This window comes from Artemia sp. Qi Xiang Cuo, chromosome 9 (genome assembly GCF_049724085.1).
Source record: "Artemia sp. Qi Xiang Cuo chromosome 9, ASM4972408v1, whole genome shotgun sequence".
Lineage (NCBI taxonomy): Eukaryota > Metazoa > Arthropoda > Branchiopoda > Anostraca > Artemiidae > Artemia > Artemia sp. Qi Xiang Cuo.
In genome coordinates this window covers 8,242,028-8,266,689 of record NC_142802.1, presented here as the reverse complement: position 1 = coordinate 8,266,689, position 24,662 = coordinate 8,242,028, and the positions used below count along the sequence as shown (strand labels likewise).

Genomic DNA, 24,662 nt, shown 5'->3' with positions numbered 1-24,662 from the left:
CAGAATTTGAAAGAAAATACACTAACCAAGAAATCGATAGCTCCTGCCTGAAATTGCGAATAGATTTCCAGTCTGGGAATTTCTGTCAGGTTTGCACATGGTCTTTAACAAAAATCCTAGACGTCTGAACTTAAGGTGCAATTACATGACGTAGGAAACCGTGCGGAGGTGGTCACACGTTTTTCCATGCGGCTTGAACAATATTATTTTCAACTTTAAAACCATGTAGGTCGTCATAGTTTAAAATAGATATTTCGTTACTATAGCCATTTAAACCTTGTCGCACCCATAGATCCGTAATAGCTACCTAAGACCAACGAATCGCATCTTTTTCGCACAACTCATGCAACTGTTGAAGCGGAAATGACTCTCGATGATTTGTTCTTTACTTTTCGATTAAGAGAGGTAGCGGTATCGATATAAAATTTCGCTCTGTTGACATTCTCATGACGATATTTTTCTGTCATCTATTGAAATTGAACAAGCACTACCTTTAATCTATAGGTAGCGTTAATGTCAAGCTGGAAATACTTGCAGAACTCATGCAATGATCAGACGGCTAGGTAGCAATCCTATTGATTTTCCTTGACGTGTCTTCAGGCCAGAGGCAGATCTTCCCAGGTTTAAGTACTTTGTTAGTAATGTTCTAGCGTTGCTACTTCGGAGTACCAAATGTTGACTGAAGTAAGAAGGCCAGAACACGCTTTAAAAGGGGTCACAGGTCTTTTGATGAATTTTACAGGTTTTTCGGCACTTTCTAACAGGTTTCGACCGTGCGTAGTGGCAACACAGGTCAGAATTTACGCATAGAGTTTGAAACAAAAAGACGTTTTTCAGGACATTATCTAATAATGTTGATCTGTTTAAAATTCACTTCAGTTTTCCGAAGTTATGCTGGTAAATTGCCTCCTCGTTTTGTTTCTTTGATTCTATAGGCTGAACTTGCGCTTAAACGCGAGTGTATTCAGCAGATCCAGTATGTAGCTTAAGCCAACACAAATAGCCTATGCAGTCTTCTAGCCTAATGTTGAAATAAGGGGGACCTTTGTAACAAGATGTTTCTTAGTAGTAACAAAGTGACAGTTGTAAATATCCAATAGAAGCTAAGGCTGGCTTTTAAGATGGGCTACTAAAAACTAGGCCTACCAGCTAGGCTAGTTGCAAGTAAAGAGAGAAAAAGCAAATTATTTTGAATATTTACATCATTATAATCAATTTTTATGTTTAAACCACTCTTGATAATTGGTTTTAGTTGTTATCTTGTTTGATTTCTTAAAGTAGGTTAAGCCTAGCCTAGGCTAATTCATGATATCATGAAGAAAAAAAAAATCAGAATTTAGAAGTTTAATTAAAGTCATGAGCATAATAACTGGTAAATATCAAGCAGTCTATAATTCTGACCTACGAATAAGGTGAACACATCACTTGATGCCTTTTCTTAATGCTCTTTCTGAATATAATAATTGCTTTTGTTGCAAATTCAATTTTATCCTAGGCTAATGTTCCTAACCTTATCCAAATATATAGACCATATTATATATTTCCTAAGAGTTTATTGATTTTCAATTTTGCCACTTTTGATTCAATTTATAGGTAAACCAGTAGGCCTATTAACAGAAGTAGGGTAAAAACTGGTAAATATTTACCAAATCATATTATTGGGTTACAACTAAAGTGAATATACCACTTGATGCCGTTTTTTATGCTCTTTGTGAATATAATAATCATTTTTGTTGGAAATGAATTTTAGCCCCCACACATATATACACCAATTCATGGTTCATATTTGCAACGTAGGGGGGTGGGGGAAACTCTAAACATACCTCTCAGTTACTTCTGAAATAAAATTACCCCCACCCCACGAAGATACAAATATACACCTGAATTGGTATATATAGGGGTGGGGGTAAAATTCATTTCCAACAAAAATGATTATTATATTTGTAAAGAGCATAAAAAAGCATTGAGTGGTATATTCACTTTGGTTGTAACTCAATAATATGATATGGTAAATATTTACCAAAAAACCAGTATACAATTGAGTAAAGTCATGTAAAACTAAAATCCTCACTCCTTGTTACCAAAGAGGAATTAAGAAGAATTGTATATATCAATCAATAACTAAAAATCTAAGCTATGCATCAATATGGTTATTACTAAAATTATTTAAGATCAAACACTTGAAATTATTAGTTTACTGACTTACCTACAAGTACAAGGACCTATTTGGAAATACCAATTATCCTATTTGGATACAGTGGTGGATCCAGGGGGTGGCTAAGAGGGGCATGAACTCCCCCTCCCCTAAAGTAGTGTTATTTACTTAATTAATGCAAGTTTGTGTTAAATAAACTTGCTCCTAACACAAGTTTATTGGATCAACCTATTTTGCACCTCCTCATAAAAAAAAAAACCTAGATCAACCCCTGTTTGGATGTATATATCCTTTCAGTGTTTCAGTTTTATTCACATATTAACAGAAAGCTGATTTTCTTCTGATTCTAAAAATATAACTTTTATTGCTTGGTATTTATTCTCTACATTAAAATATTAAATATAATTTTTTCTTTTCAACTGCTAGTAAAAACAGAAACCAGATTTTTAATTTATGCTGACAAATTAAAGGTGGAAATTTCACCAAGAAGATGGGGCTATTGTTACTGCCCTCACATTGCATCATGCTGTAGTAAAATAGAGGTGGTCCAAAAACCTATCTCTATTTTTCTGGAATGCCAAAGAAAAGTGGTCTTTCCCAAAAAGAGTTCTTTTACCCTAGGGTAATGGGTTTATATTAACAGACTATTCAGGTAGCTAAGAAATAAACTTACCTCAATACTCAGAATTGCATCCTGAATCCATGTTTAACATGTAGGCCTACTTGCATCAGAACTGAACTTTACCCCCAACCCCATATAGAGGCTACCAAATCAAGGTGTATATTTGCAAATTAGGGGAGGGGGAAGGATAAAGTTCAAACTTACCTCTATATTCAGAATTGTATCCTGAATCCAAATTTAATATTCATTTGCATCAAAAATGAACTTTATCCCACCCCCCTAATGTGCAAATATATACCATGAATTGGTACATATAGGGGCAGAAGTAAAGTTTATTTTTGATGCAAATGAATGTTAAATGTGGATTCAGGATGCAATTCTGAGTAGTTGTTTTGTTAGCTATCTGAATAGTCAGTTAATGTAAAACATTACCCCAGAAGCATATAAGCTTTATCTAAAATACAAGTAAAAAGTATCATCTTTTAGTGTCTCTGAAGGGCCTAAAATTGAAACAACAAAAGAAATTATTACATTCAGAAAGAGCATAAAAAAAGCATCAAGTGGTATGTTTACTGTATTTGTAGGTCAGAAGAATGGGCTGCTCCATATTTACCTAATAATTTGAATTTTGCATCCAAAACCACTTGGCAGAATCACTTTCTGCTACTGTTGTGGATTTGTTTTTCTAAGTCTAGCTGATTCTTGTCTTTTCACAAATAATGGTCTGACCCTTCTTACTACTTGTAGATAATAGTGATAGAAATAAACTGTGGAAATCTAAGCTGTTTACACTTTCCAGCTTGCAAATAATGGCTTAGACCATAGTCTTTGACAAAATTCTTGATGAAAGGTAGCCTATATTATAGAGCAGCAGTCATAGGAAAAAGAAATATAGTATTAGATTCTGTATTCAGTGTTTATTCCAAATGTAGAAATCACTGCTGTCATAATTGTACCCTAGCCCCTCCTCCTAGGGCCAAGTGCAGCTCTTGCCTAGAAAAAAACTTTTGTGTATAGCCAAAGGCTATATCTAGCCCTATTATAGAGGGTAGGGTTGATTGCAGCAGCAGAAACTATTAGGCTGTATTTTTATAGAGGATATAATGATGTTTACTGCCTAACAGTGTGATTTTCCTATATTAGAAAGTAGTCAAGCTAGGCAAAGAAAACTTTTAAGCTTTCCTCAGCACCATAAGGCAACTATTAATTAAGAAAAACCCTAAAAATAATGGCAAAATTTTGTGCACAGACCAGCAGTGTACATGGGCTCATTAGAGAAGTAGGAGAGAAGAAGTAGAAGTAGGACAAGTGCAACAGCAGTAATTATTACATTTGGAAAGAACATTTGTTCTATTCTATAAGTAACATAAACTGATAATTTAAAGAGCCTATGTCCACCCATTTCTATTCTAACAGGCACTAACCTCAATGACAGGATAAACTTTGGTGATAGTCTTGTGTATTACCTTTTCTGAACCAAGCACTACACTAACAAAAGAGTAGTAGGCCTACCAGTCAATACCTCATTCAACATAATTTCCAAATATATTTTTGCTACCATGACAGTTGTATCTCAGCATCCTATAACATATTCAGAAATGGCCATAGTTTTTGTACAAGCTTTGCTACTTTTTTTTCAAGGGCATTATGGACCAACTGTTGATGAGAAATGAATACAATAATGATATGTAAATCAATAGCATTATTTCCAATTGTTGGTCCTAATTCAAGAACCAGAGGTCATTGGCTGAAACTTGATAAGCAGTCTACCTAGCCAGAATCCGCACTCAATTATGTTCCTCAAAAATTGTCAACAGATGGAGTAAACTCTCTGAAGACACAGTTACTGCTAAATCTATTGGCATTTTCAAATGAAAGCTGGATGCTGAGTGGTTGTCAAGGGAGTGTAAACTTGACTGGGAAGCTACAGATCAATCAACTACACCTTGTCACTAAATAACATGCAAAATAACTTCAGTCATCAACTCTGGAGCTTCACAAGGAGGAATCCTTTGATTGCTCCAAGCTGGAATGTAAGGTAATAATGTCAGCCAAGATAAGTGTATGACCTAGGGCCCTGTGATCTGACCCTATAAAGGGGGGAGGAGCTTAGAGGCAAATTTTATTGCAGCTACTATTATGTTTAGAGACAGTACTGAACAGAGAGCCAAATAATCACCTTAATCGATTTGAGAGCTTTAAGGTCCCTTAGACCTGTAGTGCTCTAGAGTTGATGACTCCCAGTCAAACCACTGCTGCCTCTTCTCCCACTCCTTGTCAAGTTGGTATTTGAAAGACTGGATGGAGGGAGTGCTGACAGTTGAGTCCTTCAATTCATTCCAGTGTTTATAAGTCCAGTCTTTTTGAGAATTACGTTTAATGGATTCTCGTTTGGGAGCTTCTTTGAGTTCCCTCTTATTTGATGATGGCTGCTGCTATGGCTGCCAATAAAGATTATAGAGTTTTCCTTTTGAAGTTTGTATGTCAGCATCATATTGCTACACAAGCATCTGTAGACAAGGGTTGGTAGCTTGAGTTTCTCTGCTCTCTTGTAATTATAGTATTCAGTTCAGAAGAGGCCATATACAAGACTTAAACAAACTTTGTGGAGTAAATGTGAAACCTTCAGAAATAGATCAGTAGTGCAAAAAGACCCAAGGAAAGCATATTGAACCTCATACTTTTGCTAAATTCTGATTTATATGTTCATTCCAAATAGGATGAACTGAAAAAAGAGCATATTACTACTCCTGGTCTCAGATTTTGATGAAACTTTCTAGATTTTTCCTTTCATGTATAGAGTCAACCATATCAAGTCTTGTTTGTGATTTTTTTTTCTTTGGTTTTTTAGCTGTTTGAAAAATTGTGACTATTTTGACCTTTCTGGATTTTGAAAGACAAGACAAATACTAATGCTGTATCTCTTTGGAAAATAATTTGTTTTCCTTATTCAAAATTTAATTCTAAGCAAGTTTTGATTGTTTTGAACTGCTTTATGAGAAATATAGTTTGAAACTCTAGATAGGCTACTTCCAGAGGGGAAAAAATTATGCAAATTAATAAATGAAATTTTATTTCAAATGATTCCAGTTTTATGCAAATGGAATTAGTGCAAAATGTTTTATTTTAGTTGTTTTTTTTAGGGGAGGGGCTCACATTGTCCTCTAGGGTTTATTCTAGACTGTGAAAAAACAAGTTGGATGACACCTCTAAGTATTCACATTTTTTTTTGTCTATACTTCATTGGTGATTATGGCTCTTTGAATTTTTCAATGTTGTTGTATGATTCCAAATTTTGAGTCTCTACTATCTTGGAGGGAGAGGCATCCATTAAAGTAAAGTTTAAGGTTTGCTTCATTGTTCCAAATTTCAGAGTGCATTGCTAAGAGGTATACAAACAATAATTATAGCAATTTTTACACATGGGAGGCAGAGGAATCACTTGATCCTTCTCCTTCACCAACCCTTGTGTGAATATGAAAATTGTGTATGTCATTGAAAACTCCTGGAGGCTAGATTCTGAATAAAACACAAATCCACACTAGGCACAAACATATGAATTCATTTTGGGAGTCCACTTACTTCATGGAGGGCGTAGGGCATGGGAGGAAACTTCTTGAAAACTCCACACAGCTAGGTGAGTTGCCTTGAAGCTCTCACTCTACATATATGCCTGACCCCTTAGATTTTGTTCAAAGAAAATGTGGCTGGTCAACTAAATTAAGTAATAAAGATCACATTCTCATATTAATCCATCAGTCACCCATTACACCTGCCCAGAAAATTATGTCAGTGATTCTATTAGTCAGTCTGTAATCTTTGTGAAATCCTTCTCTCAAAATGCAACATACTCTTGAAAAAAACTAAATCAATTGATAGTAGCCATAATTTGAAAATAGAATTTGATAGTAGCTGGAATTTTTAATTAATTAGGATAAAAGAAAAATTATTTTTACAAGTTAGAAGTGTCTTGTCTATTAGGAATCAAGCTGTGACAAGTACAATTTAAGAGAAAACAAAGCTACACTGCATAGCCTGCAATACAAAGAGTTTCTTTTTTTTGTTAATTACACTTTAATAAACATATGTTTTTGACTAACTTTGGACTCTTTCTATGCAGCAAAAAAAGTTTATACCCCTCAAAAATAGAATCCTCTGTGTACTACAGTTTTTTTGATCATTGTATTAACCCAATTCATTGTTGACTGACATTAGTAACACCTTAGTTAACTTACATTAGTTCAAATATTCTGAACTTTTGCCTTTTTAAACAATTAATTAAAAAACTTTTTCCACAAAATGAGTTTTTCAAAGAAAAGTAAAGAACTCCATTAAACCAAAAATGAGCAAAAATAAAGTCAAATAATCTCATGAAACTAGCACAAATCAGCATTGACAAATAAATGAAACCCAAAAACGAAGAAGAAATTACAATAAATAACCAAGTCAAACTCAAAACAAGCAGGAATTAACATGAGTAGGGCTCACAACCCCTGTGCCCTCTCAAGGCCAGAACACAATTTGCCCTTAAATGAAAAAATTTTAATGTTTTCACTTTTATAACTTTAATAAATCAAATAATAATAACATTTTGATTACTAAATATCAGTATATGTATATTCAACTGACAATGCACTTTCATTTGTATTTTTTTCAGTAAAGTGCAAATTATGTTCTGGCCAATACGAAGTGCCCTGGTCTAAACAAAAAAAAAAGAAAAAAAAAATAATACATTGTACCTACATTGATCTTTACTATAAAAATGTCAAGCCTTCCAATCACTTTCGACTATTAAAAAGGGCACTAGTCCTTTCAATTTCCAATCAAATTGAGTTTCTACAATAGTGCTTTCTATGAACACCTTACATGCCCCCAGGGCATAAATTACAACCCTTGCCCTGAGGCCTGTGAGGGGGTTGTCATATCCTCAAATACCTAATTTCCAGAACTTTGAACTACGTTAAACATAATAGCTGTCTCAATACTTTCATAGAGTATTTATGGGCAAATGGTTGGTGTGAGAGGGGCGTTAGTTGCTCTCCAATCACTTTCAACTATTAAAAAAGGCACTAGCCCTTTCAATTTCCAATCAAATGAGCCCTTTAGAAGTTTCTACAACATTGCTTTCTACAAAAACCATATATGCCCCCAGGGTATAACTTATAACCCTTGCCCTGAGGGTTGTGTGTGTGGGGGGGGGTGTCATTATCAAAGATCTAATTTCCAGAACGTTAAACCACGTTAAACAAAATGAATATATCAAACAATTGATAACATGTATTTGAGAAACTGATGGGCGTGAGAGGGGGGTTAGCTGCTCTCCAATTACTTTCAACTATTAAAAAAGGAACTAGCCCTTTCAATTTCCAATCAAATCAGCCCTTTTTGAAATTTCTACAACAACTCCTTCTATAAAAACTTCCTATGGCCCCAGGGCATAAATTACAACCCTTGCCCTGAGGGCTGTGGTGGGGTTGTCATACTCAAAGTCATAATTTCCAGAACTTTCAACAGCGTTGAAAAAGAATGGCAATCTAAAAATTTTGATTGTATGTGTTTGGGGAAATGGAGGGCATGAGAGGGGGGTTAGTTGTCCTCCAATTACTTTTGACTATTAAAAAGGGCACTAGCCATTTCAATTTCCAATTGAATAAGCCCTTTTTGAAGTTTCTACAACAACGCTTTCTATAAAAACCTTATATGCCCCCAGGGTATAACTTACAACCTTTGCCCTGAGGGCCGTGGGGGGAAGGTCACCCTTAAAGACCTAATTTCCAAAAACTTTCAGCTATGTTGGACAAAATGGCTATCTCAAAATTTTGATTGGATGTGTTTGTTGAAATGGTGGGCATGGAAGGGATGTTAGTTGCCTTCCAATCACTTTCGACAATTAAAAAGGCCACTAGCCATTTCAATTTCCAATCAAATGAGCCCATTTTGAAGATTCTATGACAGCACTTTCTATAAAAATCTTATTTGCCCCGAGGGCATAACTTACAACCCGCACTCCGAAGGCTTGGGGGGTTGTCATCTTCAAAGACTAAATTTCTAGATCTTTTAACTACCTTGAACTAAATGGCTATATCAAAATTTTGAGTGGATACCTCTGGGGATATGGTGGGCGTGAGAGGGGGGCTAGTTGCCCTCCAATCACTTTCGACTATTAAAAAGGGCACTAGCCCTTTCAATTTCCAATCGAATGAACTCTTTTTGAAGTTTCTACGACAACGCTTTCTAAAAAAATCTTGTATGCCCCTAGGGCACAACTTACAGCCCTTGCCCTGAGGGTTGTGGCGGAATGTCCTCCTCGAAACATATTTTCTATCTGGAAATCAACTATGCTGAACAAAATGGCTATTTCAAAATCTTGGCTGGATGTGTTTGGGGAAATGGTGGGTGTGGAAGGGGTGTTAGTTGCCTTCCAATCACTTTCGACTATTAAAAAAGGCACAAGCCACTCCAATTTCCAATCGAATGAGCCCTTTTTAAAGTTTCTACAACAACTCCTTTGATACAAAGTGCCCTGGCCTACAGAAAAAAAAAATATATTCTGCCAACATTGTTCTTTACTTCGGCAGCGCGCTTGCGCTGCCTATGAAACTGGATAAAGTTAAGTTATGTTCTGATGGATAGGAAGAATTCTAGGTCTTGACTTAGAAATTTAAAATACAAAACTTTGCTGCAGTTTTTTTTTTACATAGAACACTATGAACTTACTCATAACCTGTTATCATCAGTATGTCAAAGGGGTAAATTCACATACTCCCCCTCCCCCCAAAAAACAAAGTCTAGAGGCTGTTGTAATTTCTCCTTTAGTTTGTAAAATTTTGCATAATTAACATAATTTAGAAATTTTATTACAGATATAGGGTTGTATCTCCACCCCCTAACAAAATGCTGCATACATCCTTACTTTGTATATTGTCTAACTTCCTAAAAATACAGTAATTCAGTGCCTCTTGTCTTCATTTTTTTTTTTCAGCTTGGTTATTTTCAAATTGAACATTTGTTTTTCTTTTTTATCATGCAACAAATAGAATATAGAAAGCATATGATATTATTCAGGAATTACTGCTCCTTCCTGTCACTAATCAGATCCAGTGGCATTTTCGTTTATAAGCAATTTTAACAGATCAATGCATTTCATTTTAATTAGGCTATGTGTTAAATGAGTGCAAATGGCTCGGTTTTAAATAAAGCTTTGAGCTTATAGGGACAACTGCACAAATGAGTCCAATCAAAATATTTTTATTCAAATAAGGAAATGTGGTTAAATTATCTCTCCACCTCCCCAGTCCAAAAATTGTTGATGCCATATCTTCATTATTTTTCATTCTGTTGGTGATATGCTCTAAAAGATTGAGTCATGATGCAAAATTCAAGTTTTATTTTAAAGGGGCCTCTCCTTTACCCTCCCTGATGAGGGAGGACAGAAATTCGCTTTATACACCTTGCTAGGGCTTTTATATCAAGGCTTAAAATTTGGAAACATTTGGTGATGTGGTAAATTAATTAAAAGAAGTAAAATAAGCAACATAAAAATGGCCAACAAATTTAAAATAAAAAAAAGCAAGAATAGGGAAAAAATAACATGAATGCTGACCCAACTAGGAACTTAGCTTGCATCTAGCATGAATTAAACTTGATGTGAAAAGCAAATAAACTTTTTACAAGTAAACCCAGATTAAAGATCAGATCAAGCTTGCTTCAAGCCTGCTAGTTGCCCAATCTGCCTTGTAAGCTCAATTCGAGGTTCAAGTAAGCTTAAGTCTGTAACATCAAGAATTTACCCGAGAGAGACTTGTAAAACAAGCTAATAACAAAGAAAATAATTGACTCACGCTTGTTTCAAGCTTACAAGTTTAAAACAGGCTTGCAAAACAAGCAAAAAGCAAGGTAAATCTTTGTTTCAAGCTTTCAAGATTGAAGATATACTTGAAACAAGCTTGCAAAACAAACTAATCAAATTTATCATCAAAGCTTGTTTCAAACCTGCAACATGGATAAAGTTTGCAAAACAAGCCAACAGCAAGGCAAATATTTGATCCAAGTTAGTTTCAAGCCTGCAACATTGAAAATATGTTAAGTTTGCAGAATAAGCCTACACATCTGAAAATCTTTGATGAATTCTTGTTCCAAGCCTACAACTTTGAAATATACTTGAAGCAGGCTTGCAAGACAAGTCAATAGCATGGCAAATCCTTGGTTCAAGCATGCAAGATTGAAATTATACTTGAAATAAGTTTGCAGAACAAGCCAGTAGCAAGGCAAAGCTTGTTTTAAGCCTACAATTTTGAAATGTACTTGAAACATGCTTGCAAAACTAGCCAAGGCAAATCTTTCATTTAAGCTTGTTTTGAAGCCTACAACTTTGAAATATACATGCAAAGCAAACCAATAGCATGGCAAATTATTGGTTTAATCCTGAATTCAGGTGTAGTTTCTTTGCAATGTCTGTTTGCGATTCTATGCTACCTTTAGACCATTGAGTTATTATCTAGCAAATGTATTAATTGGTCAGAAAATCTCAAAATTATTTATTTTAGAACCAGTTATTATAGGGCCTTCAAACATAGAAAAAGAGTATAAACCACATTTCAAACTTTTGAACATGCGTAAAAGTATAATACAGATTTTAAAGCTAGCGAGTATTTTTTACTTAAGTTTTATCTTTACTTCCCAAATTGTTTCAGTTTGAAACTAAAACTTTATAAATAATTTAATTTGTTAGAGGTTTTTTTTAGCATAATTTAGCTAACAGTTTTTGTTTGGGCAGCAGAAACACTGATAAAATTAGGGCTCAAACAAAAATTAAGCCTAATACAAAAGTCAATTTATTTTGTACAATACTGACTAAAATAAAAAAAAAAATGAATCACAAATGAATAAATGAATAAAGTAAAACTAATGAATGACCTACTAATACTACTAACAACTCACTGCAGCACCAAGCCGCCTGAGTCTACCATGGCTGTGCATGCTCCTCCATCCCAATCTATTCAAAATCTCCCTCTTTACACCCTCCAAGGAAGTTCCCATTGCCCTTAAATCCTTCCTTACAACATCCCCCCACCTGAACTGGGGACAACTTGCTTTTCGTTTGGCCCTAGACGGTTGGCCAACTAGGACAATCTGTCATCTTTCATATGCAGAATATGCCCGAGCCATCTCAACTTTTCTCTCAATATTGTCCTAACAAAAAACCAGCAAAGAGAAAAAAAACAGCAAAGAGAAAAAAACGACAAACGAGACTGCAGCCAGTGGAGAGAAAAGACGAAAAATTAAAAACAAAGTGGATAGTTTGCCTGTATCAAAACAAGGCGTCTTCAGCACAAGAGAAACAAGGTAAAAAAAAACTAAAACTAAAAACAAATAAAACCACCACCAATAAAATATAATTGGCGCAACTAATCTACATAGGGAAAAGAAGCTATTAGAGTTACTTCAGTGAGAACACCAAAGCAACTGAGTTTAAAATATAAAACAATTAAATTAGGTTAATTATTCTGTTGCGAAATATTACTCTTGTTGGCTATTACTGAAGCAACACGTTTTGGTCTGGTAGGTAATATAGTCCCCTGGTGATTATTTAAGACTTTAATTCCATTATTGATTCACTTTTCAAAAGACCATCATAAATTGAGTCTATATTTAAATTTCCAGTGTCCCTATTTATCAAAAGATTAGCAAATAATCTTTCGATAATATCAAATAATTTAATCTTAATTTCTATTGTCTCCCTCGTCCATTGAACAAAACCCCTATAATTTGAAATAGCTAAGGCTATTTCAAATGATAGCCTTTTTTTGTTTTTAGTTTTTTTTTGTTTTTTATCTCGTTCTTCCTGTGTTTCTCTTGTGCTGAAGACGCATTGTTTTGATACAGGCGAAATATCTGCGTTGTTTTGAAATTTTCGTCTTTTCTTTCCACTGGCTGCAGACTCATTTGTCGTTTTTTTTTATTGAGTTTTTTTTCTTTCTGTTGGATTTTGTCATGGCTGGTCATGGCTGTCATCGTTGGTTTTTGTTCGGCTTAAAATCTTTCAATATAGCCTTAGAAAGCAGGTTTGAGCCACACTTTTCATACAGTCTACTGTTTGAGATACAATCAGTCAGTTAGGCACACAAAGCAATCTGTAGGCAATTTCTCTGGAAAACATCTAGCAAATCTTCCTCCGTTTTTTGGAGCGCCCACACTTCGGAATCATACTTGACTACTGTCATCACTGTAGCTTCCAATTTTCTTATTTTGATATGCAGACTCATCTATCTATTCTCCCAAAATTTTTTCAACTGTGGAAAAACACCCTGGGCTATTCACCTTGGCTATTCTACTTTTCACATCTTCACTGCACTTGCCGTCTTTATAAATACTACTACTGAGGTAAGTAAAGCTGTCCACTTGATTGATCTCCTTGTTACCCGGCATCACCTTTTTTTCCTTCACTTATTCCTAGCCTTAATGACTTAACATTAATTTTCAAACCTATTCTTGCACTCTGAACTTAGTAAAATCAATGAACTTTTCGAGGTTTTTTCACTTTCAGCTAGGATGCTTAACTTATCAGCATAATCTAAGTTCTGGAGAGTTTTACTTCCCCATTTGATTTCGTGTTCTCCTATTGCCTTTGCTGTGCTCCATAGGACAAATTCCATCAAAATTATCCATATAAAGGGGGATAGATCACAACCCTACTTAAATCCTGATTTAATACAAAACCAGATGCTAACCTCATTTCCTACCTTAACCGGAGCAGTGTTATTCTCGTACATAGCACTAAACACTTTAATGTATTTATTTTGTATACCATACATGGATAAGACCTTTCCTAAAGCTCTTCTATCAACAAAATCGAACGCTTGCTCATAATCTATAAAACTGAGGACCAAAGGTGTTTGACAACTCAGGCACTTCTTGATTATTAACCTAAGATTGAAAATTGGGTTGACACATACTCAACCTTTTCTAAAACTGTTTTAGAAAAGTTTTTCTAAAAACTTTAATACCTTTTCTACCTTTACTTATATTTATTCTTTGAGACAGTATCATAATATTATTTATATTTGTTCTTAGAGATGTATCCAGTTCCGGATCTATCCATTCACCAAGCCAGAATTATAATATTATTTATTTTTGTTCTGAGAATAACTTAAAACTTCCTAAAAATAGGAAAAGTTTTCCATTTTCTCATGTATTCAATGTATTACCCAACATCACCTTTTTACCTTCACTTATTCTTAGCCTTAGCAACTTAGCTTATATATAGCGACCTTACTTATTTGTAGCCTTAGTGACATAACATTAATTTTCAAACCTATTCTTGCACCCATCTAGGATGCTTAAATCATCAGCATAATTTAAGTCCAGGAGAGTCTTTCCTCCCCATTTGATTCTGGTCTCCCATTGCGTTTCCTGTGCTCCTTAAGACAAAGTCCATCAAAATGATCAATCTAATGGGGGATAGAACATAACCCTGCTTAACTCCTGATTTAACACAAAACCAGCTACAAAACTCATTTTTTTTACCTTAACCGCAGTAATGTTATTCTTGTACATAGCACTTGTAGGGCTTGAGATAGGATAGTGTCATTTATAGATTACAGATTATTGTTAATTGATATATTATATGTGAATCGTTTTAACCCATTGCGAAAAATAATAATAATATAATCCTTAAATAACGATTTATTGGTTCCAATTTCATGTGTGAAACTAAGTTAATTTGAACCTGAGACAGGGACCTCAAGACCACATACCCTCAATCTATTATTATAATTATTGTGGGTAAGCTTGCAGAATATAAGTTGAGACTCAGATCCCAAAGGTCTTTGCCTCCATAACCCAAAAAGATAATGAACAATATAGCACCATAGCTGCTATACTATTGGTGCCTCCCTTGGGCGTGTATTTTGAGATAGAACTTGCTTATCTATTTTTTTATGCTTTGTAGAAGAACCTTCCTTGGTAGTGTCAAAGTATCAAAAATTGAGATCTCCCATCCAAAGAATCCCAATGGTCAACTTCAGACCAGCTTGGGCAGGCAACACACATTACCTTAAATTATCTAAATTGCATTTGCCAGCAGTAGGGTGATCTTGTGGTTGCTGGTCAGTGAAGATATTGTGCTAACTTGTCAGATCAGTCCCAAACTGTTTGCTAGGGCTTGTTGAACCATTCCTTGTCAAATGATGTTTTGAACGAATTGACATCAGAAGAAGAAACTGTATCCTGGTCTAACAAGTTACACAAATTCACCACTTAGTTGAAAATAATTTGCCCTACCACCTTGTGGTTATATGCTTCTTGATTATTTTTTTCATTCTTTGAAAGACAGAGGAGCCACCCAACAGCTGTCAGCAGTAGGCAAAACTTGATCCTCAGAACCAGCACTAGCAAGAGAACTTCTTTCTCCCTCCTCAGATTGCTCCTCATTTTATCTTTTCTTGCCCCATGGCTGGCACTTTATTTGCCCTCCAGAATCCCCCAGATATGATCTTGGCAGTCATTAGTGGCTTCAGTCCATCAATTCCATGCATTGTATTCCACGAAAATGCTACTTCATGGTTAGACCATGTGGCTGAATACTGACTGAAATTATCAGTAGTAGGCCCAAATTTGCGCCTACTATTAGGAGCGCAACAAGAAGGGTGTCACCACTACCCACAAGTTAATTCTTGTTTTTAACTTTTCTTAACATAGTCCAATATTGTATTTCAAATGCAAAGTTCGTTTTGCATTTGAAATTTTTTTACCGGAACAATAAAGAATATTTACTTTAATTTGGGAGGGGTTCAAATAACAAAAATAGGTAAATACTTTGTCAAATTAAAAAGAAATGAAAAAATAGAGACTCAAGCTTGACTTTTCATTGTCCCCCTGTGTATATGCCTGAGTCTGGAGTCTACAGTCTGGTTCACTTCACTTGCAAAAAAGTCGCAAAACTGTTAACAAATCCAGGAAATAATTAGCAATATACTGTTAATGCAAATAGTTTGTAATCCCTTCTGATAAGTAAACTTTAATAAAAGCCATTTTCCTATAATGCACAACAATAAATCCAAGTTATTTTGTTTTAATATGCTCAAAAACCAAGTTACTTGGTTATTTTAGTTACTCAACGTTCACAAAAGTATCTGTAATCAAACTAACAATAGACTGGGAGAGGCAAATGCATTTTTCATGTGTTTATATATTACCAGCTTAGTTTTTTTATCTGTATAGACAATATATATGTAATAGGTGGTGTTGGGAACTGTATTTGTTTCCTAAAAGAACTTGATTAACTTCAAGAGAGAAATAAACGAGAAAAATAGCATTAAAAAGGCACCTAGGTTGTCAGTGGTTGCATTGAGGAGGAAAAGTCTTGATGCTTTTGGTTCCTCAACCCTACTTACTGGATCTGGTCTTAAATCAATCTTGGCTCTTTCAGTGGCTAAGGAGAGAACCTTAAATGCCTCATTAAGTTAATTTCAGTAAACCTTCAAAGCTGATCAAGGACGACCTCTTGGGTTGTGCAGATGCCTGGTTGAAGGCAACTTGAAGTGCATAAAAATCAGCAGAGACACTGATAAAAAGAACCAAATGTCCGGTTAAAGCGCCCAAACCAATGCATATTCCCGATCCCACGGAAAGGAGTTGGTTGTTCACTTGCATTCGTTTGACATGCTTAATTATTTCACCTACTTCTTATAGGTCATGCCAGGCTTCTTCAGCTTGTACCATTAAGGAAGCACAGCACAGAAGCAGAGACGACAGAAAAGAGTGAACAAGGATGTGGAGTGACACCAAAGAGAAAGAAAACACCCATAGGTAAGATTCAATTATGCCGCTTTGCAACACTACTGTTGATATGCCTTTAAATTTTTTTTCTATCTTTATAATCATTCTAATTAGAATGGAAGGTAGATAAATTGAAAGGAAAAGTATTCTAAAGCTGTTTGATTACCTGTATTGATGAAATATGTTATTTATATGCTCATGTTCAGTGCCTGTACAATGGGGGTGTAATTTGTTATGGGTCAGGGGGGAGAGGGAAATGCCCCTCCCAGACGTCACTTTATAGTACTTTTATAGACGTCTCTTTATAGTACTTTTATAATACTTTCATGGTACCAAATGGCTCATTTTTCAATTTTTACAGTCATTTCACTTGATTTGGGAAAATTGGCTTCAACTTTGCCCCTCCCAGGATTTTGACAAAATTACGTCACTGCTGTACAAGGTATGTTAAAAAACAGACTTTTATGAACTTGCAAAGGCGTCAATGGGGGGGGGGACTAGATTATGAAATAAACTTTTTTTCGTACCTTTGTTGAGAAATACCATTTTTTTTGTATTTTCATTGAAAGAATCATAAAGAATCTTCTCCCTTCATTTTCCTTAATCAACGCCCCTATGAGCTTGCACCTACATATATAGCAAAAAATTTTATACTTTTATTATGTAAATATTAAAAAGTTCCAAGTAACCTCCCAGTGACCTTGTGTGGCGATGATACATTCATGTGAAATCAGTTTGGCTTTAATCTTTTTTTTCTTTTTTTTTTGTGGTCTGTAACTTCTACAAACATAGAATTGCCATGAATGTTTTCTGCTTGACTCAAAATATTTTCTTTTATTTAAACACAAAAAACTTGAATGCTTATGGACAATACTCTGTTCAAACATAATGTAACAAGTGATCCAGACATTTAGAAGTTATTAGAACCAGGATTGCCACTCCATTTTAAGGCGGCTCAATACTTTATCTGCCAAAAATGCTATCAGAGGTATATTACAGTGTCCATAAATTCTTTTTATACTTGAAAAAATATTACAAAGGCAGTTAATAAGATGTTTTAGCCACATTTATTGTATTTTATTAATTTTTTTTTTATTAAACTTAGTATTCATAAAAAAAATTGGTTCTCCATGAGAACTTTGGCTATAAAGTGCAGCTGCTACTGACATTTTAGCCAAGCGACAACACTGAATATGTGGCACCAGACCTGATGGAATTACAATCAGCCATCATTTTTCAATAAGATGGTGCACTAGCACGTTGGGGACTGCATGTTCGTCAGTTCCTTATTCAAGCACTTCCAGACCAATGGATTGGAAGTGATGAGTCAATTCCTTGGTCCCTGCGTTTGCAAGATGCCATTTCTTTGGAATTTCTATGGGTTTATGAGATAAGATGTCATGTATCAAGATAATATACAAGACATTATAGGATTGAAGCAAAGGATTATTTCAACCCATTATGTATTACGTATTACATTTATGTATTACATATTAATACATAAATTTAGCTATTTTACAGAAAACTTGGCAAGAAATCAAGTAGTATTCTTGATGTGCTCTGTGCAGCTAAAGGTGTCCACAGGTACACATACAGAGGTCTATTAAATGTAGTTATAAGTAAATTTATAAATACCGGTAGAATAAATCTAAATAAAACATTTCAGAAAATCTCTTTGCAACAAATTGTGTTAATAATAAAAGACTTTATTGACACTGCATTACTATCAAATAAAAAGTTATTTTGAACACAGCCAGATGCTGTAGCAGTCTTCAGGATGAAAAAACAAATATCTTACAAATTTGCCTCTCTTAGACTTTTTTTGCTGTTTGTTAATGTACTGCTTATTTCCTTAAACAAAAAGCCAGTAACTATAGCAGAGTATTTTCCAGAATTTGGCAATATCAAAACTCTGAAGAGTTTGCCTTCTTCACAACTGTTTAAATCGCTGATGAGTTGGGACAGTGGGCCAAAATTTTAAGTTGTGGCCTTTGTAGAATTAGACAAAAATAGCTTTTAGCTGCAGATTTTTACAACTTTCTGCTGCAAAGCAGTAGATATTTGATGACCATTCTCCCTCCAAATATTTACATGAGTTCAATCTGCTGATTTTTTCAATCGGCCAGTCGTAATTAACGTATGTTTGAAAATCAACATAGCCCATCAATGGACCAGTAGTCCATTTAATTTGAAAATTAAGCATAGCCCAAGTCATAGAAGGATGCATGGAATAAACTAAAGGTGATGCGATGTTGCATAACCGTTTTTTATTGACCAATGTATTGTGTGCCTCAGGCATTTACTGAAATAGTTCGTAACGTTTTTAATGTGTAGAGGAACTCTAGCAAATAAAAGTTGCATTGAATTAAAAACTGTTTGAAAGTGGTTTTCATGTTAAAAAGCACTAGTTTTCAAATTGAGGTTTTGTTATTGGAAAAAAAAACAACTATAAAGTTGCTGTTTCTTTTTGATGCTTTGCTAAATGACTATTTTTTGAAAAGGGATAAAATAATACAAATGCACTGCAGGTCATAACACTGGACGAAATTCTACCAAGGATGAACCCCATTGTTGAAGGTGATTCATACCAACAAACGTGTCCTAGATCGTCCAAGTAAAATTTTGGCTAAGGTCAAATCAACGTTAGGTAATGTGCAAAATCGCAGAAAACATTGAAATGTCAGTAGACATATGTTATAAAATTATAATCAATCGGAAATGCAGAATGCCCTGGATTCTTGTCCATTTTGCCCAGTCTATGCTGGTCTTTGAATAGGCGTGTCTTTTAACAGGTATCAAAAGACTTCACATACTACCAGCCAAAGAACCCACAGCTCTGCTATATCACCATGAATTAAATATGTTTCATGAATATCATTTACTTCTTTTGCCATTCACTAGACATATGTTATACAATATATGTAAAAATCAATTTTTAATGTCTTTTGGCAGTGCCATTTCCCTAACTAATTAGATAACGTCTGTAAGTTGAATCTACATATTAATCAGTTATTGAAGTTTTAAGGCACCAAAGGGGTCTCTCTATTGACAACATTCTTGAATTGACAACATACTAGATTCAACAAGTTGAATCTACATTGTAATCACTCATTGAAGTTTTAAGGCAACAAAGGGGTCTCTATATTGACTACATACTTGAATTGACAACATACTAGATTCAACAAGTTGAATCTACATAGTAATCAGTTATTGAAGTTTTAAGGCACCAAAGGGGTCTCTCTATTGACAGCATACTAGATTCAACAAGTTGAATCTACATTGTAATCAGTTATTGAAGTTTTAAGGCGCCAAAGGGGTCTCTCTATTGATAACATACTTGAATTGACAACATACTAGATTCAACAAGTTGAATCTACATAGTAATCAGTTATTGAAGTTTTAAGGCACCAAAGGGGTATCTATTGACAACATACTAGATTCAACAAGTTGAATCTACATTGTAATCAGTTATTGAAGTTTTAAGGCGCCAAAGGGGTCTCTCTATTGACAACATACTTGAATTGACAACATACTAGATTCAACAAGTTGAATCTACATAGTAATCAGTTATTGAAGTTTTAAGGCATCAAAGGGGTCTCTCTATTGACAACATACTAGATTCAACAAGTTGAATCTACATTGTAATCACTCATTGAAGTTTTAAGGCAACAAAGGGGTCTCTCTGTTAACAACTTACTTGAATTGACAACATACTAGATTCAACAAGTTGAATCTACAATGTAATCACTCATTGAAGTTTTAAGGCAACAAAGGGGTCTCTATTGACAACACACTTGAAATGACCACATACTAGATTCAACAAGTTGAATCTACATTGTAATCACTCATTGAAGTTTTAAGGCAACAAAGGGGTCTCTATTGACAACACACTTGAATTGACAACATACTAGATTCAACAAGTTGAATCTACATAGTAATCAGTTATTGAAGTTTTAAGGCACCAAAGGGGTCTCTATTGACAGCATACTAGATTCAACAAGTTGAATCTACATTGCAATCAGTTATTGAAGTTTTAAGACACCAAAGGGGTCTCTCTATTGACAGCATACTTGAATTGACAACATACTAGATTCAACAAGTTGAATCTACATAGTAATCAGTTATTGAAGTTTTAAGGCACCAAAGGGGTCTCTCTATTGACAACATACTAGATTCAACAAGTTGAATGATTGAATCTACAATGTAATCACTCATTGAAGTTTTAAGGCAACAAAGGGGTCTCTATTGACAACACACTTGAAATGACAACATACTAGATTCAACAAGTTGAATCTACATAGTAATCAGTTATGGAAGTTTTAAGACAACAAAGGGGTCTCTCTATTGACAACATTCTTGAATTGACAACATACTAGATTCAACAAGTTGAATCTACATTGTAATCACTCATTGAAGTTTTAAGGCAACAAAGGGATCTCTCTATTGACAACATACTTGAATTGACAACATACTAGATTCAACAAGTTGAATCTACATAGTAATCAGTTATTGAAGTTTTAAGGCACCAAAGGGGTCTCTCTATTGACAACATACTAGATTCAACAAATTGAATCTACATTGTAATCAGTTATTGAAGTTTTAAGGCACCAAAGGGGTCTCTCTATTGATAACATACTTGAATTGACAACACACTAGATTCAACAAGTTGAATCTACATAGTAATCGGTTATTGAAGTTTTAAGGCACCGAAGGGGTCTCTCTATTGACAACATGAGTAAAATGCTGTTTGGAAAAGAGACTATTTCAAGATAGGAGCAGAGTTCTAGTGAGGGACGTTCTTCATTATAAAAACCTAAAGACAATAACCTTGATGTTAGGAGGTTACTGGGCGGTGCCCCCCGTCTCGCTTCTCAGGATTTCTGTGCACTTTAAACTTTCTTCTAAACATCTTTTACTTTTTAAGAAAGTGATTTATTTTTCCCATACTTATTTGGTAGAGAAAGAGAGAGAAAAAAAAATTTATTAACCAAAATAACGCTTACATAATCTTTCAATAATCATCGGGGGAACCGCTTAGGTTGTATATGATGGTTGCTTCCATCCTTATAATCTACTAATATATATTCACACTTCACCTATAAATAAAAATCGGAAAAAAAAGTTGTGAAAAAATATAACAACTTTTAACTATTAGCAAACACTATTAAACAATATCATCGATAAACTTTATGATAGTTATAATAAATAGAAAAAAATACTAATGTAAAAATCTCTTTTCAACCCTTTTTAGAGTTGGAAAGTCTACAGACTCTTATCAATTATGACATAAAGGTTGGAAATTATCTAAAGACTATTGGGAATTGTCCAGAACCTTTGATTTTGGCTGTTTATTCCTTTTTTTATTGTTAATGAAAACAAAAAAATAAACGACATTAAACAAATGAATCTATTTATATTAAAAGTATGATTGCGCTTTGTCTTTTGAATACATACACACATAAGGATTAGCGGATAAACTATGAGGGGAATTGTGGCTAATGCTGCTACTACTAACGATTCACTGCATCGATCCGTCTGAGGTTAATGCAGCTGTGCACGTTCCTTCTCCACTCCAATCTATTAAAAATGTCACTCCTTATCCCCTCCCCTGAAGTTCCGGTTCCCTTTAAATCCTTCCTTATGACCTCTTCCCACCCGTCAGGGACGACCTGCTTTTGGCTTGTCCCAGAGTGATGGCACAATAGAACACTCTTTGGCAATTTGGCATCATTTGTCCGAAAAACGTGTCCTACTCATCTCAACATTTCTTTCGTTTTAGAAAGCGGGTTAGGACCCTATTTTCTGTTGAGCTTGTTGTCTGACCTAAGGTCAGCCAAATGGGTTCCTAAAACTTTCCGTCACTTTCTCAATTATTAATCTAAGAGTAAAAATTTGTTCGACACATCCTCTTCCCTCTCTAAAACCAAACTGTTCTTCTCTTAAAACTATCTACATCATCTGTTAGTGGAATGAGCATCATCATGCTAAGTAATTTGCTTCCTACAGAAATCAAGCTAATGACTGTAATATCCACATTATATCGCCTTTCTTATAAAGCGATTTAATTGAAGATTTCCTGAAACCACTAGGGTCCTCCCTTTTTCAAAAAAATCATTTTCATAATCTTCAGTGATTTATCTCTAATTTTGCAACCACCATGTTTGAAAAACGTACTTACCGCACTATCAGCGTCTGAGTTATTATTATTTTTTATTCTTTTAATTGCTCCACTTCCAAATTGTAAAAAATTATTTTCAGTCTGTTCTGTTTAATTTCCTATAAATTTACTACCGTTTAAAACATTCTCAAAAGGTTCACCCCTCTCTCTTCAGTACTTTCCTGATCACTAATCGAGGACTCGTTCCTGTCTTTAATTGGGGCATGTCCTGACTGACTGTCTCCTCAATTTCTTATCATGCCAATATAGTTTTTAACTACTTTGTCCTCTCACTGCATCTTCCAGATATCGGCAGTTTTATACCCTCTTGTATAAACCGCTTCTCTTTTTCTACGAAGCTTAAGACATTTTCACCAGAACTCGTAAAGCCGTTTCTAACTTTCCTCCCTACGACATCTTCAGCTACTTTGCGAACTACTTTCCTAAAATTATACCAACCATCTTGTACATTATCAAATTTTAAACTCTTCAGTTTTATGTTATCCCTCAAAAATCATTTTCTTCCCTGAAGACTGTTAGTTTGGCTTAAAATATTTTGGCTTATGTTTTGACCCCCTCCTCCTCCTTTAAAATGAACAAGAATAACGCCTATGCCAATGTGCAAGATTAATGCACACATTGAATGCACGAATGTACTCAGGAATAGTCCAAGGACCAAAAAGTGGAATAGTCTGGGCTTTTAGACCAAAGTAATAGTCTGGGCTTTAGGGCCAGAGTAATAATCTGGGCTTTAAGGCCAGAGTAATAGTTTGGGCTTTAAGGCCAGAGTATTAGTCTGGGCTTTAAGGCCAGAGTAGTAGTTTGGGCTTAAGGCAAACAAAGTTTGAACTTTACCTCCCATCCTCCATCGTATTTTGAAAGAAAATATTTTCAGGAAAATTGGATGAACTTGAAGAAGGTCAACACCCATTCCAAGAAAAGGAGCCACTGAAACCATGGCCAGACAACACAAATCCAAATACTGGTGAGGTTGGAGGTCCAAAAGGTCCAGAGCCAACTAGGTATGGAGATTGGGAAAGAAAAGGCCGAGTGACAGACTTTTGAAGTGTCTCCGTTTAGCAACTATTACTCTTAATATAGATACGATTGTAAATAAAGTTCGTTCCTCGTTCCCGGTGCTATTTTTCGGCTACAATTGTCCTATAATACGATATTAAACGTTAAATTATGTGCATGTTTTGAAGATACATTCTAGGCTTTTTGCTCTTTCATGCACAAAAATTGAAGTATATCTTACTGGTTATATCTTACAAAATTGAGATATTTTTTTCATTATTGCACATAAACTACTGACTTTTGATGCAAGTTCCTGGAAGTGACATTCATTTTTGGTAAATTAAAGTTTTCTTAATAAATTTTCCCATTGTTTATAGTTTCGTCAACAGCAATATTTTCAAAGTTCTATTTTTTTCCCTTATTTCCATGTAGATCAATTAACTAGTCTAAGCTCATGAGATATATGAGGTATGACAACGAATTGACAACTACATAACAAAGCTTCTAACTAAAAAGCTTAATTACGACCACTGGAGAATTTCGGCTCTCTGCTAGTTCAGGTTAAAGTCGCTGCACGATTCTGATTCAAACAACATTCTAAATACATGCCTTGCTGCTAAAAACTTGATAGGAGGGAGGAGGTGCGAAGTGACACAGGCTCATTTTGATAATCCAGCTAAACACCATATTCTTTAATTTTGCAGTTGGAAACTTCAAATTAATAGGTGTCGTTCGTAGTAAAGTTAAATTAATAGATCCTTATAAGGAAAACACAAATTGCTTTCGTGCAAAAATGATCTTCAACCAAAAGATTCAAAAAACAGTTTTTGAAAAGAAACATCGATCCTTAGAATGTTATGAAGCCTGCGATTATAATAAGTGGAGTTAATAGTAATGTATTTAAACAGTTATTGCAACGAACAACTCAACGC

The 24,662-nt window shown here is 34.8% G+C and overlaps 1 protein-coding gene across 1 annotated transcript; it reads left to right on the top strand.

Moving 5' to 3' along the window:
* The first annotated feature begins 789 nt into the window (after positions 1-789).
* On the top strand, positions 790-23,845 carry LOC148948284 (succinate dehydrogenase assembly factor 4, mitochondrial-like). Its single transcript, XM_089093867.1, has 3 exons — positions 790-897; positions 16,470-16,586; positions 23,609-23,845. The coding sequence occupies exons 1-3, from the start codon at positions 852-854 to the stop codon at positions 23,776-23,778; spliced, it is 333 nt and encodes a 110-aa protein (XP_088949993.1). The 5' UTR covers positions 790-851; the 3' UTR covers positions 23,779-23,845.
* Positions 23,846-24,662: the final 817 nt, after the last annotated feature.

What these genes read in the sequence shown, in the direction of transcription:
- LOC148948284 (XM_089093867.1), top strand. Translation starts at nt 852, where the DNA reads ATGTTGATCTGTTTAAAATTCACTTCAGTTTTCCGAAGTTATGCTG. An exon ending in AGTTTTCCGAAGTTATGCTG is followed by an intron (nt 898 to 16,469) that starts GTAAATTGCCTC and finishes TACTTCTTATAG; the next exon opens with GTCATGCCAGGCTTCTTCAG. An exon ending in GAGAAAGAAAACACCCATAG is followed by an intron (nt 16,587 to 23,608) that starts GTAAGATTCAAT and finishes AAATATTTTCAG; the next exon opens with GAAAATTGGATGAACTTGAA.